This window comes from Pseudorca crassidens, chromosome 3, assembly GCF_039906515.1.
Source record: "Pseudorca crassidens isolate mPseCra1 chromosome 3, mPseCra1.hap1, whole genome shotgun sequence".
Classification (NCBI taxonomy): Eukaryota; Metazoa; Chordata; class Mammalia; order Artiodactyla; family Delphinidae; genus Pseudorca; species Pseudorca crassidens.
In genome coordinates this window covers 165,424,934-165,437,024 of record NC_090298.1, presented here as the reverse complement: position 1 = coordinate 165,437,024, position 12,091 = coordinate 165,424,934, and the positions used below count along the sequence as shown (strand labels likewise).

The window sequence follows — 12,091 nt, the reverse complement described above, 5'->3', positions numbered from 1 at the left end:
AGGCCTTCCTGAGGAGGCAACATTTGAGAAGGAGCCTGAAGGAAGTGAAGGAGGCGCCAATGGAGATCTGGGCAAAGGGATGTTCAAAGGCCCTGAGGCAGGAATGTATCTGGAATGTTAAGGAACAGTTAGGCGGCCATTATGGCTGGAGCAGAGTACGTGAGGGGTAGACTGGGAGGTCGTGGGGAGCGTCTGTGGGCACAGCAAGGACTTTGGCTTTTGCTTTGAGTGAGCTGGGAGCCGTAGAAGGTTCTGAGAAGAGGAGTGATGTGACCTGACTCAGGTGTTCACAGGCTCCCTCTGGCCGCTGTAGGAGAGCAGACTGGGGGGCAAAGACGGGAGCTGGGGACCAGGGCAGAGGCGAATGTACTGGTCCAGGCAAGTGTTAAGGTGGGGCCGGCCGAGGAAGGGGTGCAAAGTGGACAGATTCTGAACAAATGTGGTTGATTTGAGGTGCAAAGGAAAAAACAGAGCCAAGGAAGACCCCACGACTTTTGGGGTGTGCGTTGCTGCTAGGTTAACCTTTTGATAGTCTAGCCCTCCCCGTGTCATCTCTGTGAGGGCAGATCATGGTCTGTCTTGGTCCCTGCTGTGTCTCCAGCTCCTGCAACAGGACCTGGCCCACAAAGGCGCTCAGTCACTGATCTCTGTCATTTCCTGTCTCCCATCTCTTTTGGGGTACCTGTCTCTCTGCCAGGAATTTCCCTGGTCCCCGTATTCCTCTTGACCCACCCCCCCCAATGCCATCTCAGCCCCCCGACCCCTCTTCCTGCCCGCCCCTTGCAGCTTGGAGGCGGAGAATGGGCCGACGCCATCGCCAGGCCGCAGCCCCCTGGACTCGCAGGCGAGCCCGGGACTCGTGCTACACTCTGGGGCGGCCACCAGCCAGCGCCGAGAATCCTTTCTTTACCGCTCAGACAGCGACTATGACATGTCACCCAAGACCATGTCCCGGAACTCGTCGGTCACCAGCGAGGCGTGAGCACCCCCGATCCCTACCCGCCAGCTCTTCCAGGCCTGGCCCCAGCACAAGCTGCCCTTCCCAGCAAGGAGGGGGACACTGCCCAAGTCCCCGTCCACCTGCACACCCGTCCTCCCTAGTGAAAAGTAAACAGCACCCTTATCCCCTGTCGAGGGCTCAGTCCCTCTGTAGCATGTCCACCCAGCGGCGTATGAGCGCCCACCCTATCTCTGCCCCCTGCCCAGCCACACTGAACCCCTCCCTCAGGCCCAGCCCAGACTCAAGTCCATATAGTCCCCGCCTACCCAACCTGCCCAAGCCCACTCCTACCCCTTGGTTTTTGGGGACCTGGCCCACCTCATCCCGTCTCTCCAGCAAGAAGGGAGCCAGCCCCTCCTGGCCACCACTTGCTTCCAGTGTGTCCACCTGGGCTGACCCCCTCTTCCTCCCCCACTCTGGGCTTCCCAAAGCCAGCCCCCCTTATCATGACCACCTGTGGAGGTGTGAGCACTCCTGATCTCTTCAGCCCCCTTCCCTCTCATCCAGTCCTCCAGCCCTGCCCCTACCCATCGAGGCATCCATCTCACCTCCCCGCGGCTCCTTCCGGCCCTCCGCCCCCCTCCCCGCCACTGGTCTCCCCAAGCCCAGCCCCTATGGTGTGTTCATCGCCCTCCTTTTGTCTCTGCGCCCACCTCCCCCCCGCCCCACCCACACCCCTGAGCCCTTCTCCCTGCCCGGCCCCCCGCAGCATGGCCACCCTTGTGAGGTGTAACTGTCCTCCCCCCACCGACCCACAGAGCCCCCTTCCTGCCCACCAGCCTCCCTGGGCCCAGCCCCCCCCCAGAGTGACCGCCCCCCCAAGAGACTTGCTTCCCTGCATCCCAGCCCCTCTCCACCCTGGGCCCTTGGGGGTCCCACTGTGAGGACCCCTGACCTGCCCCTGTCCTTGTAGGCATGCAGAGGACCTCATCGTGACACCGTTCGCCCAGGTAAGACCCCTCCCCTAAGGAGGGAGGGGCTCTAACCTTACACCACACTTGGGGACAGGGGCCCAGCCCCCGCTGCCCCTCTGGGTGGACCACTTTCCTCACTGTGGCTCCCCAACTCAGGTGCTGGCCAGTCTCCGGAGCGTTCGCAGCAACTTCTCCCTCCTGACCAATGTGCCCATTCCCAGCAACAAGTAAGTGGAGGTTGGGCCCCAATGCCCCATGAACATGAGGCTCAGCACACCTGGGTTCAACTCTCCGTGCTGCTGTGTGACCTCAGGCAGGCACTTGACCTCTCTGAGCCTCTGTTCAAGTGACAGCTCCCTCTGAGCCAGTAAATCATTGTGATTTGAATGCCTAAGACGCAGAAACTTTTATAAATAAAGACGGAGGGGTCTGGACAGAGTTCTTAGGTGGCCAGCCACCCCAGCCTCTGGGCCACTCCTAGCCCTGATGCCAACTTGCTGGGCAAATAGCATCCTCTGGTGCCTCTGTTTCCCCTCCATAATATGGGAATTTCATAGTGTCTCCATTAGAGAGCTGCTGTGAGGAGTTCAGAAGGTGATATATAGAAAGCGCTTGAATATTGCTCAGCACATAGCAAGTGCTCACTAAATAGAAGTAGTTGTTATTATTTGGGGGCAGAGGTGTGGCTGAGAGCTGCTGGTCCCTCTGGGAGTGGGCGGCAGAGCCATCCTCATGTTCAAGGAGCTGGGGGGAGGGATGGTCAGGGAAGCAGGGACTTTGGAGACACAGGACCTGACCCTACCAGCCGTGTAGTCTTGAGGAAGTCAGTTCACCTCCTGGAGCGTCAGTTTCCTCATCTGTAAAATGGGTTCTTGTGGGGCTCTGTGAGAGGCTGCGGGCAGAGTACATGGCAGCATGCCTGGGACACAGAGAAGGCTCAGAAAAAGGAAAATCAGCATTCTTCATGGACAAGGGGAAGCAGAGATGGGGGAGAACCAGGCTGTTGTTGGAGCCCCATTTCTTTGCAGGCGGTCCCCGCTGGGTGGCCCAACCCCCATCTGCAAGGCCACGCTATCAGGTAACTAAGCCCCGGGGGATGGGAAAGACCCCTCTTGCTGCCCCAGTGGGGGGTCCCTCACCCGGGGAGGCTGTCTCATCCCCCTCTCCCTGCACCCTCCTCACGTGGTGGGCCCCCATCACCTCTGGGGTCTGCATGTAGACCCTCTCAGCCACTGCCCTGGCTGCTCCTTCTCCAGAAGAGACGTGTCAGCAGTTGGCCCGGGAGACGCTGGAGGAGCTCGACTGGTGTCTGGAGCAGCTGGAGACCATGCAGACCTACCGCTCTGTTAGCGAGATGGCATCCCACAAGGTGTGCAAGGCCTGTGGGGTGGGGCCGACTGCTGGGGTGGGGTTAACTGTGGGGCGTGGCTGGTGGGCGGGGTCAGCCTGTGGCTAGAGCCTATGGAGTGGAGTCAATCCCTGGGCGGACTTTGTAGCGCCTATAGATTCTGACTTCTCCCAGGGCTGGGGGGCCCTGGGGTGTATGTGTGTGCGTGTTTGTGTGTGTGTGTGTCCGTAGGTGACGATCTCTCCCGGGGGGTGGGTTGTATGTTTCTATGGTTTGTGAATGTGTATCTGTGGCTATGGGTCTATGTGGCTGTTGATTTGTTGGCTACGTATTTGCAGCGTGGGAAGGTGTGTTCCAATAGGATCCGGCAGGAGTGGCATGCACGTGTGTATCTATGGAGCGTGTATGGGTGTGCACAGCTGATTACGTGGGGCTGTAAGTGTGGGGGGCTGTGGCAGAGGGGTGTGTATGTCTAGAGGTGTGTGTCGGTCCAGATGTGAATCTGAGTGTATATCTCCATGTGTTTGTAACTGTGTGTGTGTGTGTGTGTGCGTGTGTGTGTGTGTGCACGCTTGCAGGGCTGTGGGAGAGGGTGCAAGGCTTCCATGCATAGCTGTGCAGACTGTGCACTGCACAACTCCCGGGGACACCATTCAGAAAGCAGGCAATGTGAATGACACTTCCTGGAGTTGTGCAGCATGGGAGCAGCCCTTGTGGGAGGATGCCTATCAGGAAATGAATGTGCAGGTAGAGGTGTCTGTGTTGGGGGGTGCATACACCCATGCGTGGAGGTTTGTCTGGGAACATGTGAGTCTGAGGGCGCTTGTGTCCCTGAGGGTGTGTTGAGCATCCGAGAATGTGACTGTGTCTCTGAATGTAGGTCTGTGGGTGTATTTCTACGATGGGGTGTGTGCGTGTGTATCTGTGGGTGTGAGTGTGAGTATCCCCTTATGGATGTGTCTAAGGACACATGGGTATTTGTGTTTGTTTACAAGTGTGTCTGTGGGTGTGTTGAGTGTGTCTGTGTGTCCAGTATCTGGGTGTTTATCCCTTAGTGTGTGTCTCCACATCTGAGTGTGAGTCTGCGTTCTTGGAAGGGGTGTGTCTGAAGGCATTTGTATTTCTGTGAGGTTAACTATATATCTATAAATGTGTTGAACAACAGAGTTGTGACTCTGTGTGTGTGTGTGTGTGTGGTCAGCAAAGGACGGAGAGCATTTGGGTGTTGGAGTGTATTCAAGTGCATGAGTGTGTCAGGTGTCTGGCTGTATTGGTGTGGAAGGTGTGGAAGAGTGTGGGTGTGTCTGTGTGTGGAGCATGTGGGTGTGTGTCTGTCTCTGGGTGTGTCCACGGAGGGGGCACGTCCTCTCCAGGGTGTGCGTGCCTCCCTGCCTCTCCCCAGCAGCCCCAGCTGGGTCCTGCCTGAGGCCCGTGGGCTCCAATGCCCCTTTAACGCCCCCCCCACCTCCAGCACCACCTGACATCGAGTGCAGCCTGCCAGTGCTGCAGTGAGCACGCACACGCACACACACAGGCGAACACACGGAGCCCAGAGCCTCCGAAGCCTCCTCCTGGGACCCTTACCCTGCCACCCCTCCATGGGCAGGGGTCCCTGGCCGCCTCCAGCCGCTGCCGCGCGAGTGCCCATCGGGGCCAGGGGCTGGCGGACCATGTAACCGGGTCTGCTGCCGGGAGCGCGGAGGGGAAGGGAGCCCCCAGCCCTGCTGGGCCGGCCCGGGCCCCTCCGCGGCTCCCCCTTCCACTGCCCACCTGCCCAGCGCCCTGCCCCCCCGCCCCCCGCACAGTAGCTGCTAATCCCGGGACTCCCCAAGCCCAGCCTCTGTGTGCGGCAGCCCTGAGCAGGGCTAAGACTCCAAGATGCCCTTGGTGGATTTCTTCTGCGAGACCTGCTCCAAGCCATGGCTGGTGGGCTGGTGGGACCAGGTAGGGGAACTCGGGGTGGAGGATGGGCAGGAGCCCCGGCTCTGGTCCTCCCACCTCAGACCCTCCAGCCCCCGGTCTAGGCTTGTGTGTGCAGCTGTGCACGTGTGCGGCCTGGACGTGAAGCCTTGTGACTGGGTCTCTCTGTGTGTGGCCCAGGGCCGGGCGTGGATGGCGGGTGGCTGGGGGTGTGAGTCTTTCTCTGGGTGTGACTGCCAGTGCACACACGTGTGTGTCTGCAGTGGTGGGGGGCTGCCTGACTATATGCTTGTTTGCCTGGGTCAGGGACCAGGGGGTGGCCCTGGCTGAAGTCACGTGGCTCTGATTGTGGTGTTGTGTTTGGGGCCATGTTTATGAGCCCAGAGCGGCGTGATTTTCTGGGGCATGTGACCCCGAGTGTCAGTGACTGCCTTATTGTGTATGCTCCTTGGTTTGTGTGTCTGGGGCTGTGTAGAACTGTGTAATATGGGAGTCTGTGTGCGGTTGCGTGACTTTGTGGGTCCATCGTGTGTGTGTGTGTGTGTGTGTGTGACTCTATGTGTGCCCAGGCCTCTGGCAGCAGTGGGAGGAGGGAGCGCTCGTCCTGATGTGGGCCATGCGGGCTCACCCTTCCTGCTGAATGTCCCTCTTGCCTCTCTGGACAGAGTCTGCTCCTGCTTTGGGGGTGCTTTGGTGGAGCTTGGGGGCGGGGAGCCGATGCCCTTTCTCCTCACGCACAATGTCACAGCAGATGCTTGTGTGAAGTGCTATGGGGGGACCAGCCTGGTTCTGGGTATACTCCGTCCACCTGTGCATCTGTCCACCACTCTGAGGTTGGGGGAGAGGGGGCTATGATGGGAACCCCCTCCCCTGGGTGACTGAACTAGGGTTTCCTCAGCTCACTATTCTCCCTGCCCCGGTCAAACCTCTCCACCCAGAACTTCAGGACTACATTCCCTCCTCCCAAACCAGGCTGGGGGCTGGGGGCCGGGACCCTAGGGAGTGGGGTCCCTGTCTGGGAAGACCTGGGCCAGGGGTAGCTCTGGGAAGGCAGGGGTTAAAGGGCCCGCCGGCTGCCCCCCCTTCCCCCAGCTCAGCAGCTGGTTGGAGGGGGAGTTGCTAAGGAGACTCCCATCACCATGGTGACGGGATTCTCCTGACACCCCATTGGCTTCCTGTTAGGTAGGAGCCCCTCCCTTCCACAGGTGCCCCTCTGGCTCCTCCTTGGGGGGGAGAAGGAGGGAATATGGTGAGAGGAGCCCCGCCTCCTCAGACAGGGAGGGGTATGCTGAGTCCTGACTCCCCAAGCCTGGGTACCCCCATCCAGAGCTGGGAGGAGAGGAAGGACTGACCCCTCCCCTCTAGCAGCCTGCTGAGGACTCTGTTGGCTGAGCAGAGAAGTGAGAGGGACTCACGGGTTCTGCAGAAGTTTCTTGAGAGGGCCTGGCCTCACCCCCCCACACCCACACCTGCCATGACCCCATCATTCCTTCCTTCTTGCCTCCTTCACCTTAGTTCAAGAGGATGCTAAACCGTGAACTCACACACCTGTCAGAGATGAGCAGGTCAGGAAACCAGGTCTCTGAGTACATCTCCACCACATTCCTAGGTGAGTGAAGGGTGGCACTTGTGTGTGGGTGGGTGTGGGGGGGGAGGCATTGCATAACTGGACTGCAGGGGGCCACCGCAGACCCTGGGTCCTGTTGCCCACATTTGCCCAGGGAACCCCGACTCAACTCCCCAAAGGTCAAAGTCACCACGCTCAAGAGCTACTATATCGCGATGCCCCCAAATTTAGTGGGACCCCAACTTCTTTAGAACACCCACATTTAAAAATCTCTCCAAGCTGCAAAGCTCCTCCAAACTTAGGGGAACCCCATTGGAACTCTTAAACTCAAGACCCCAAGAAACTCCCAAACTCAAATAGAATTCCTAAACTTTAAAATGCCTCCAGGCTGAAAAGTCTCCCAAAATTCACTAGAATCTCCAAACTTGGATTTCAGCCCCCCCAAATTCAGAAGACCCCTCAAACTCAAGAGAGGTGCCTGAACTCACTAGGGTTCTCAAACTTAAGGGAAACCCTGCCCTTAAGAGCCCGTAAAAGACCCCTAAACCTTTCCACCAAGCTGAAGAGTCTCCCAAATTCAGTAGAACCCCCAAAGTTGGTATGACCCCCTAAATTCAGTAGACCCCCGCAAACTTTAGATACCCAAATTTAATAGGATTCTCCCACTGAAGAACCTGTAAGTGATTCCCCAAACTTAGGAGAATTTCCTAACTCAGTGGAACCCTGAAGACAGTAGAATACCCCAAATTCATTGGAACCCTCAAGCTCATGGGGATCTCCAACTCATCCTAATCTCATCCTGAACCCAAGAGACCTAGCTGAGGATATCCCCCACAAACTCAGGATAATTTCACCCTCAGAATTTATTACCAAAGGTCCCCGAATTCAGGGCATCCCCCACCAAGCTGGAAAGAAGGTTTCAGAGTTTCAAACACTCCCGCCAGTGGGGGTGTGGTGTGCCTGAGATCCAGCCAATAAGAGCACGGCATGCAAATGAGCCTTCTTAGGCCCTGTCATTGACTGGCGGTCCCCAGGTCACAATGGGTGGCCCTGGCTGGGCTCTGGAAACCCTAAAGAGCTCAGGAAAGGGGCTTCTGGGGCTGGTCCCCAGAAAGCCTGGTGTCCAGGGGGTGGGGGTGGGGGTCCATGGAGCCAGAGACCACCCTTCCCTCCCGCCTCCCAGCGCTGTCCGCCTCCACCCGCCCTCTGGGTCACCATGGGGGTGTCTTCCCTGCCTGCTGGAGAAGGTTCCCTGCCTATCCCAGGCAGGCGGTGGCTCTCTCTAGCATCCCCACCCTGCTTCCTGACTTCCCACACCACCCCCATGCCAAACTTGGTGATTGGACGGGGGCTACCCTATAGCTCCAGGCTGGCCCCAGGGTCCCCACTCCAGCCCACCACCTCCCAAAGAGTTCCTACCTCCTCTCTGGTTTCCAGTCCATAAGTAACCAACAGCATGACACCCAGAATAGGTCTGCCCTCCTGAGTGAGACTTCCCAGGGCTTGAGGGGTTGGTGGCGGGGGGGCGGTCTGAGAGCCAGATGAGGGAGCCTCTGTGAGGTTCTCATGCTGGCTTCTCCTCTATCTTCTGCAGACAAGCAGAATGAAGTGGAGATCCCATCACCCGCAATGAAGGATCGAGAAAAACAGCAAGTCCCACGGCAGAGACCTTCCCAGCAGCCTCCGCCCCCAGGGCCACAGTTCCAGCCCATGTCTCAGATCACCGGGGTGAAGAAGGTGGTGCATAGTAGCAGCCTGAACGATTCCAGCATCCCCCGCTTTGGGGTGAACACCGATCAAGAGGAACTCCTGGCCCAAGTGGGTGGGGCCTCGGTGGGGGGGGGGCTGGGCTGGAGAGGGGCAGGGTTCTCCTGGGGCCCAAAGAAGGACTGGGCTTTGGATCAGCCTGAGATGAGGATTCGGGTGTACCTGCTTTATGAGACTCTCAGGAGAGAGGGAGTGGTCTCAGCTGGTGTCCACAGGGGGCTCTGGAATATGAACAACAGCACTGAGTGGAGCCCACCTTGAGGCAAGTGTGCTGACATTTTATACCCTTGTGTCAGTCATTGGCTGGGGGCTGTCCCCAGGGTGGATGGCATCACCCCCTCCACATAGCTCCTGTGAGGGAAGAGCCGATTTTTGACAAGGGGCAGCTGTGAGTCTTTGTAAGCAACAGCCCCAGCAGCTGGGTGATGGGTGCATTGAGACCAGTGAAGGGAATCTGGGCAGAACCCAAACAGCAGCCACTACAGACCAGACCTGGATTCGCCTCCTGGCTTTTCCATGAAATCTTAAGCCAAGGGGCTCCCACAATGATTTGCACAGTGGACTTGATGCAAGCTCAGTGGCTCCCTCAGCTGACATTTATTGTAACCCTCTGCGTGCCAGTACTGGCCAGGGCTCTATTCAGTCATTCAGTGTTTATTGAGCACCTACTATGTGCTGGTGCTGTTCTGAATTCTGGGGAGACATGGAACATTAGCCCATGTTCCTTTCCTCTCAGCGCTCAAGAGCAGTTTAACTGAGGCTGAGCTGTGCTTTGGGGTCAGCCACGCTGGGTTCACATCCTAGCTTTGCCACTTGTGAGATGCAAGGTCTCGGGTAAGTCACGTCGCTGCTCTGAGTTTTGGTTCCGTCACCTGCCATGTGAAATCAAGCGCTTAGTGCAGTGCTTGGTGGATAATACACACTCAGTAGACTCTGGGGTTGCCTTGTTATTTTCTGGCCCAGTAGGACCTGGGCAGTAAATTCTATACTGCTGAGCATGCCACCTACTGGGTGAGCGATAATGGTGCCACTATTCAGACCAGGGTTCTGAACTCCTAGAAAAGAGTCTAGAGGGCCCTGGGCCTTGGGGGCTCCTGACCTCTGGCCTCCATCTCCACCAGGAATTGGAAAATCTGAACAAGTGGGGCCTGAACATCTTTTGCGTGTCGGATTATGCGGGGGGCCGTTCCCTCAGCTGCATCATGTACACGATATTCCAGGTAGGGCGGGCTGAGTGGGGCTGGATGCAAGGGAGGGGGCGGGGCGGGGAGCAGAGGGCCGGTGTGGGGGTCACCGCCCCCTACTCTTGCCCTCAGGAGCGGGACCTGCTGAAGAAGTTCCGCATCCCGGTGGACACGATGGTTACATACATGCTGACCCTGGAGGACCACTACCACCCCGATGTGGCCTACCACAACAGCCTGCACGCGGCTGACGTGCTGCAGTCCACCCACGTGCTGCTGGCCACACCTGCACTGGATGTGAGCATCGCCTGGCCCCCATGTCTCCCCAGCTGCCCCTCACACTATCCATCTCCAATCTTCTGTTTATCTCTCTGACCCTGAGTCTCTGACGTCCATCTCTCTCTGACCCCGTTCCTCTCTCTCCTGACTCCCCATCTTTCTTTTTTTTTTTATAAATTTATATATTTATATTTGGCTGCGTTGGGTCTTCGTTGCTGCGTGCGGGCTTTCTCTAGTTGCAGCAAGCGGGGGCTACCCTTCGTTGCGGTGTGCAGGCTTCTCATTGCGGTGGCTTCTCTTGTTGTGGAGCACGAGCTCTAGGCGTGCGGGCTTCAGTAGTTGTGGCTTGCGGGCTCTAGAGAGCAGGCTCAGTAGTTGTGGCGCAAGGGCTTAGTGGCATGTGGGATCTTCCCGGACCAGGGATCAAACCCGTGTCCCCTGCATTGGCAGGCGGATTCTTAACCACTGTGCCACCAGGGAAGCCCTCCCCATCTTTTTTGACTCCCTATCTCTCTCTTACCCTGTCTCTCTGACTCCCCATCTTTCAAACCCATCTCCCTCTGCCCCCAGGCCGTATTCACGGACCTGGAGATTCTCGCCGCCCTCTTCGCAGCTTCCATCCATGATGTGGACCACCCTGGGGTCTCCAACCAGTTCCTCATCAACACCAGTAAGTGGCCCGCCACGGGGGCGGGGCCTGCTGGGCTGGAGGCGGGGCCTGCGGGGGGCGCCCTGGGTGGGTCCTCCCCTCTCCTGACTGCCCGACCCTGCCTGGGCTACAGATTCTGAACTGGCGCTCATGTACAATGACGAGTCGGTGCTGGAGAATCACCACCTGGCCGTGGGCTTCAAGCTGCTGCAGGAAGACAACTGCGACATTTTCCAGAACCTCAGCAAGCGCCAGCGGCAAAGCCTGCGCAAGATGGTCATCGACATGGTGGGCGGGGCGAGGGGCGGGGACAAAGCGGGAAAGGTCACCTTTGGAGCAAGGGGGCATTGGGGAGGGCCAGGTCTGAGTCTGGGACAGAAAGGCCCCTAGTGGGGGAGGCGTCCTTTGGGAGTGGGTCGTGGCGGCTGATTGTGCGGAGTGAAAACTTCAGAGGCCCTGCCCAGGTCAGTACAGCGGGCAGCCAGGCTTCGATGGCCCCTGTGACAACTTCTTGCCCACAGGTGCTGGCCACGGACATGTCCAAGCACATGACCCTCCTGGCTGACCTGAAGACCATGGTGGAGACCAAGAAAGTGACCAGCTCGGGGGTCCTCTTGCTGGATAACTATGCCGACCGCATCCAGGTGCCCCCCTCCCCACACCGTATAGGGAGATTGGACCCTCCCCTCCCCCGTTAGCTCTGGGTTGCTGCCCCTCCCTCTGCTCCAGCTCCCAGGTTGCCCATCTTCCTGTCTCTTTTTCTCTATTCCATCTAACCCTTTCCAACTCCCACCTCTCCATCCCATCTCCCCCCATCTCCTCCAGTTCGCTCTTCCCTTTCCTCATCAACCCGTTTCCATGTCCCCCACACCCCTGTCTCCCCACCGCCTCTTTTCCCTTCCCTCCCTCTGCCCTTTGCTCATCAACCTCGTCTCATCTCTCCCCTTCTCTTCCCCACTCATCGACCCTCTTCCCTCACCTCTTCTACCTTTCTCCATCTCCCCGCTACCCATTCTCCCCTACTGTCCTTCCAAAGGGGAAGTAAGGAAGCCTGAGGCCTCAGACTAGGACGGGGACACGGCCTCTGAAGGTCCCCCACCCCATGCAGGTCCTACGGAACATGGTGCACTGTGCAGATCTCAGCAACCCCACCAAGCCGCTGGAGCTGTACCGCCAGTGGACCGACCGCATCATGGCCGAGTTCTTCCAGCAGGGCGACCGTGAACGCGAGCGTGGCATGGAGATCAGCCCCATGTGCGACAAGCACACGGCCTCGGTGGAGAAGTCTCAGGTACAGTCTCGGCACCACTGGAAGAGAGCAGGGCGGGCCTCCTCACCCCACACCGGCCTGGAGCTCCAAAGGCCTAAGAGGTCCTAACCTGCCCGTACACAGTGTCAAGTTTGTCTTTGTCTGTTTTTTCCTTCTCTATCCTGATGGGAAATAGGCAACACTTTCTCCTCCA

The 12,091-nt window shown here is 58.3% G+C and overlaps 1 protein-coding gene across 4 annotated transcripts in view; it reads left to right on the top strand.

Annotated features, from left to right (window-relative positions):
• PDE4A (phosphodiesterase 4A) overlaps positions 1–12,091 on the top strand; it is a 47,077-nt gene that overhangs the window by 30,457 nt on the left and 4,529 nt on the right. For 3 of the 4 annotated variants that reach the window (XM_067733784.1, XM_067733783.1, XM_067733785.1), the window contains 13 exons: positions 787–978; positions 1,914–1,950; positions 2,071–2,141; positions 2,943–2,992; positions 3,171–3,283; positions 6,698–6,791; positions 8,344–8,567; positions 9,638–9,736; positions 9,833–9,997; positions 10,550–10,649; positions 10,762–10,916; positions 11,150–11,272; positions 11,737–11,919. In XM_067733784.1, coding sequence (XP_067589885.1) covers positions 787–978; positions 1,914–1,950; positions 2,071–2,141; positions 2,943–2,992; positions 3,171–3,283; positions 6,698–6,791; positions 8,344–8,567; positions 9,638–9,736; positions 9,833–9,997; positions 10,550–10,649; positions 10,762–10,916; positions 11,150–11,272; positions 11,737–11,919 — 1,606 coding nt within the window. Of the gene's footprint in view, positions 1–786; positions 979–1,913; positions 1,951–2,070; positions 2,142–2,942; positions 2,993–3,170; positions 3,284–4,780; positions 5,207–6,697; positions 6,792–8,343; positions 8,568–9,637; positions 9,737–9,832; positions 9,998–10,549; positions 10,650–10,761; positions 10,917–11,149; positions 11,273–11,736; positions 11,920–12,091 lie in introns of those variants that run through there. The other variant, XM_067733786.1, reaches the window with a different exon arrangement.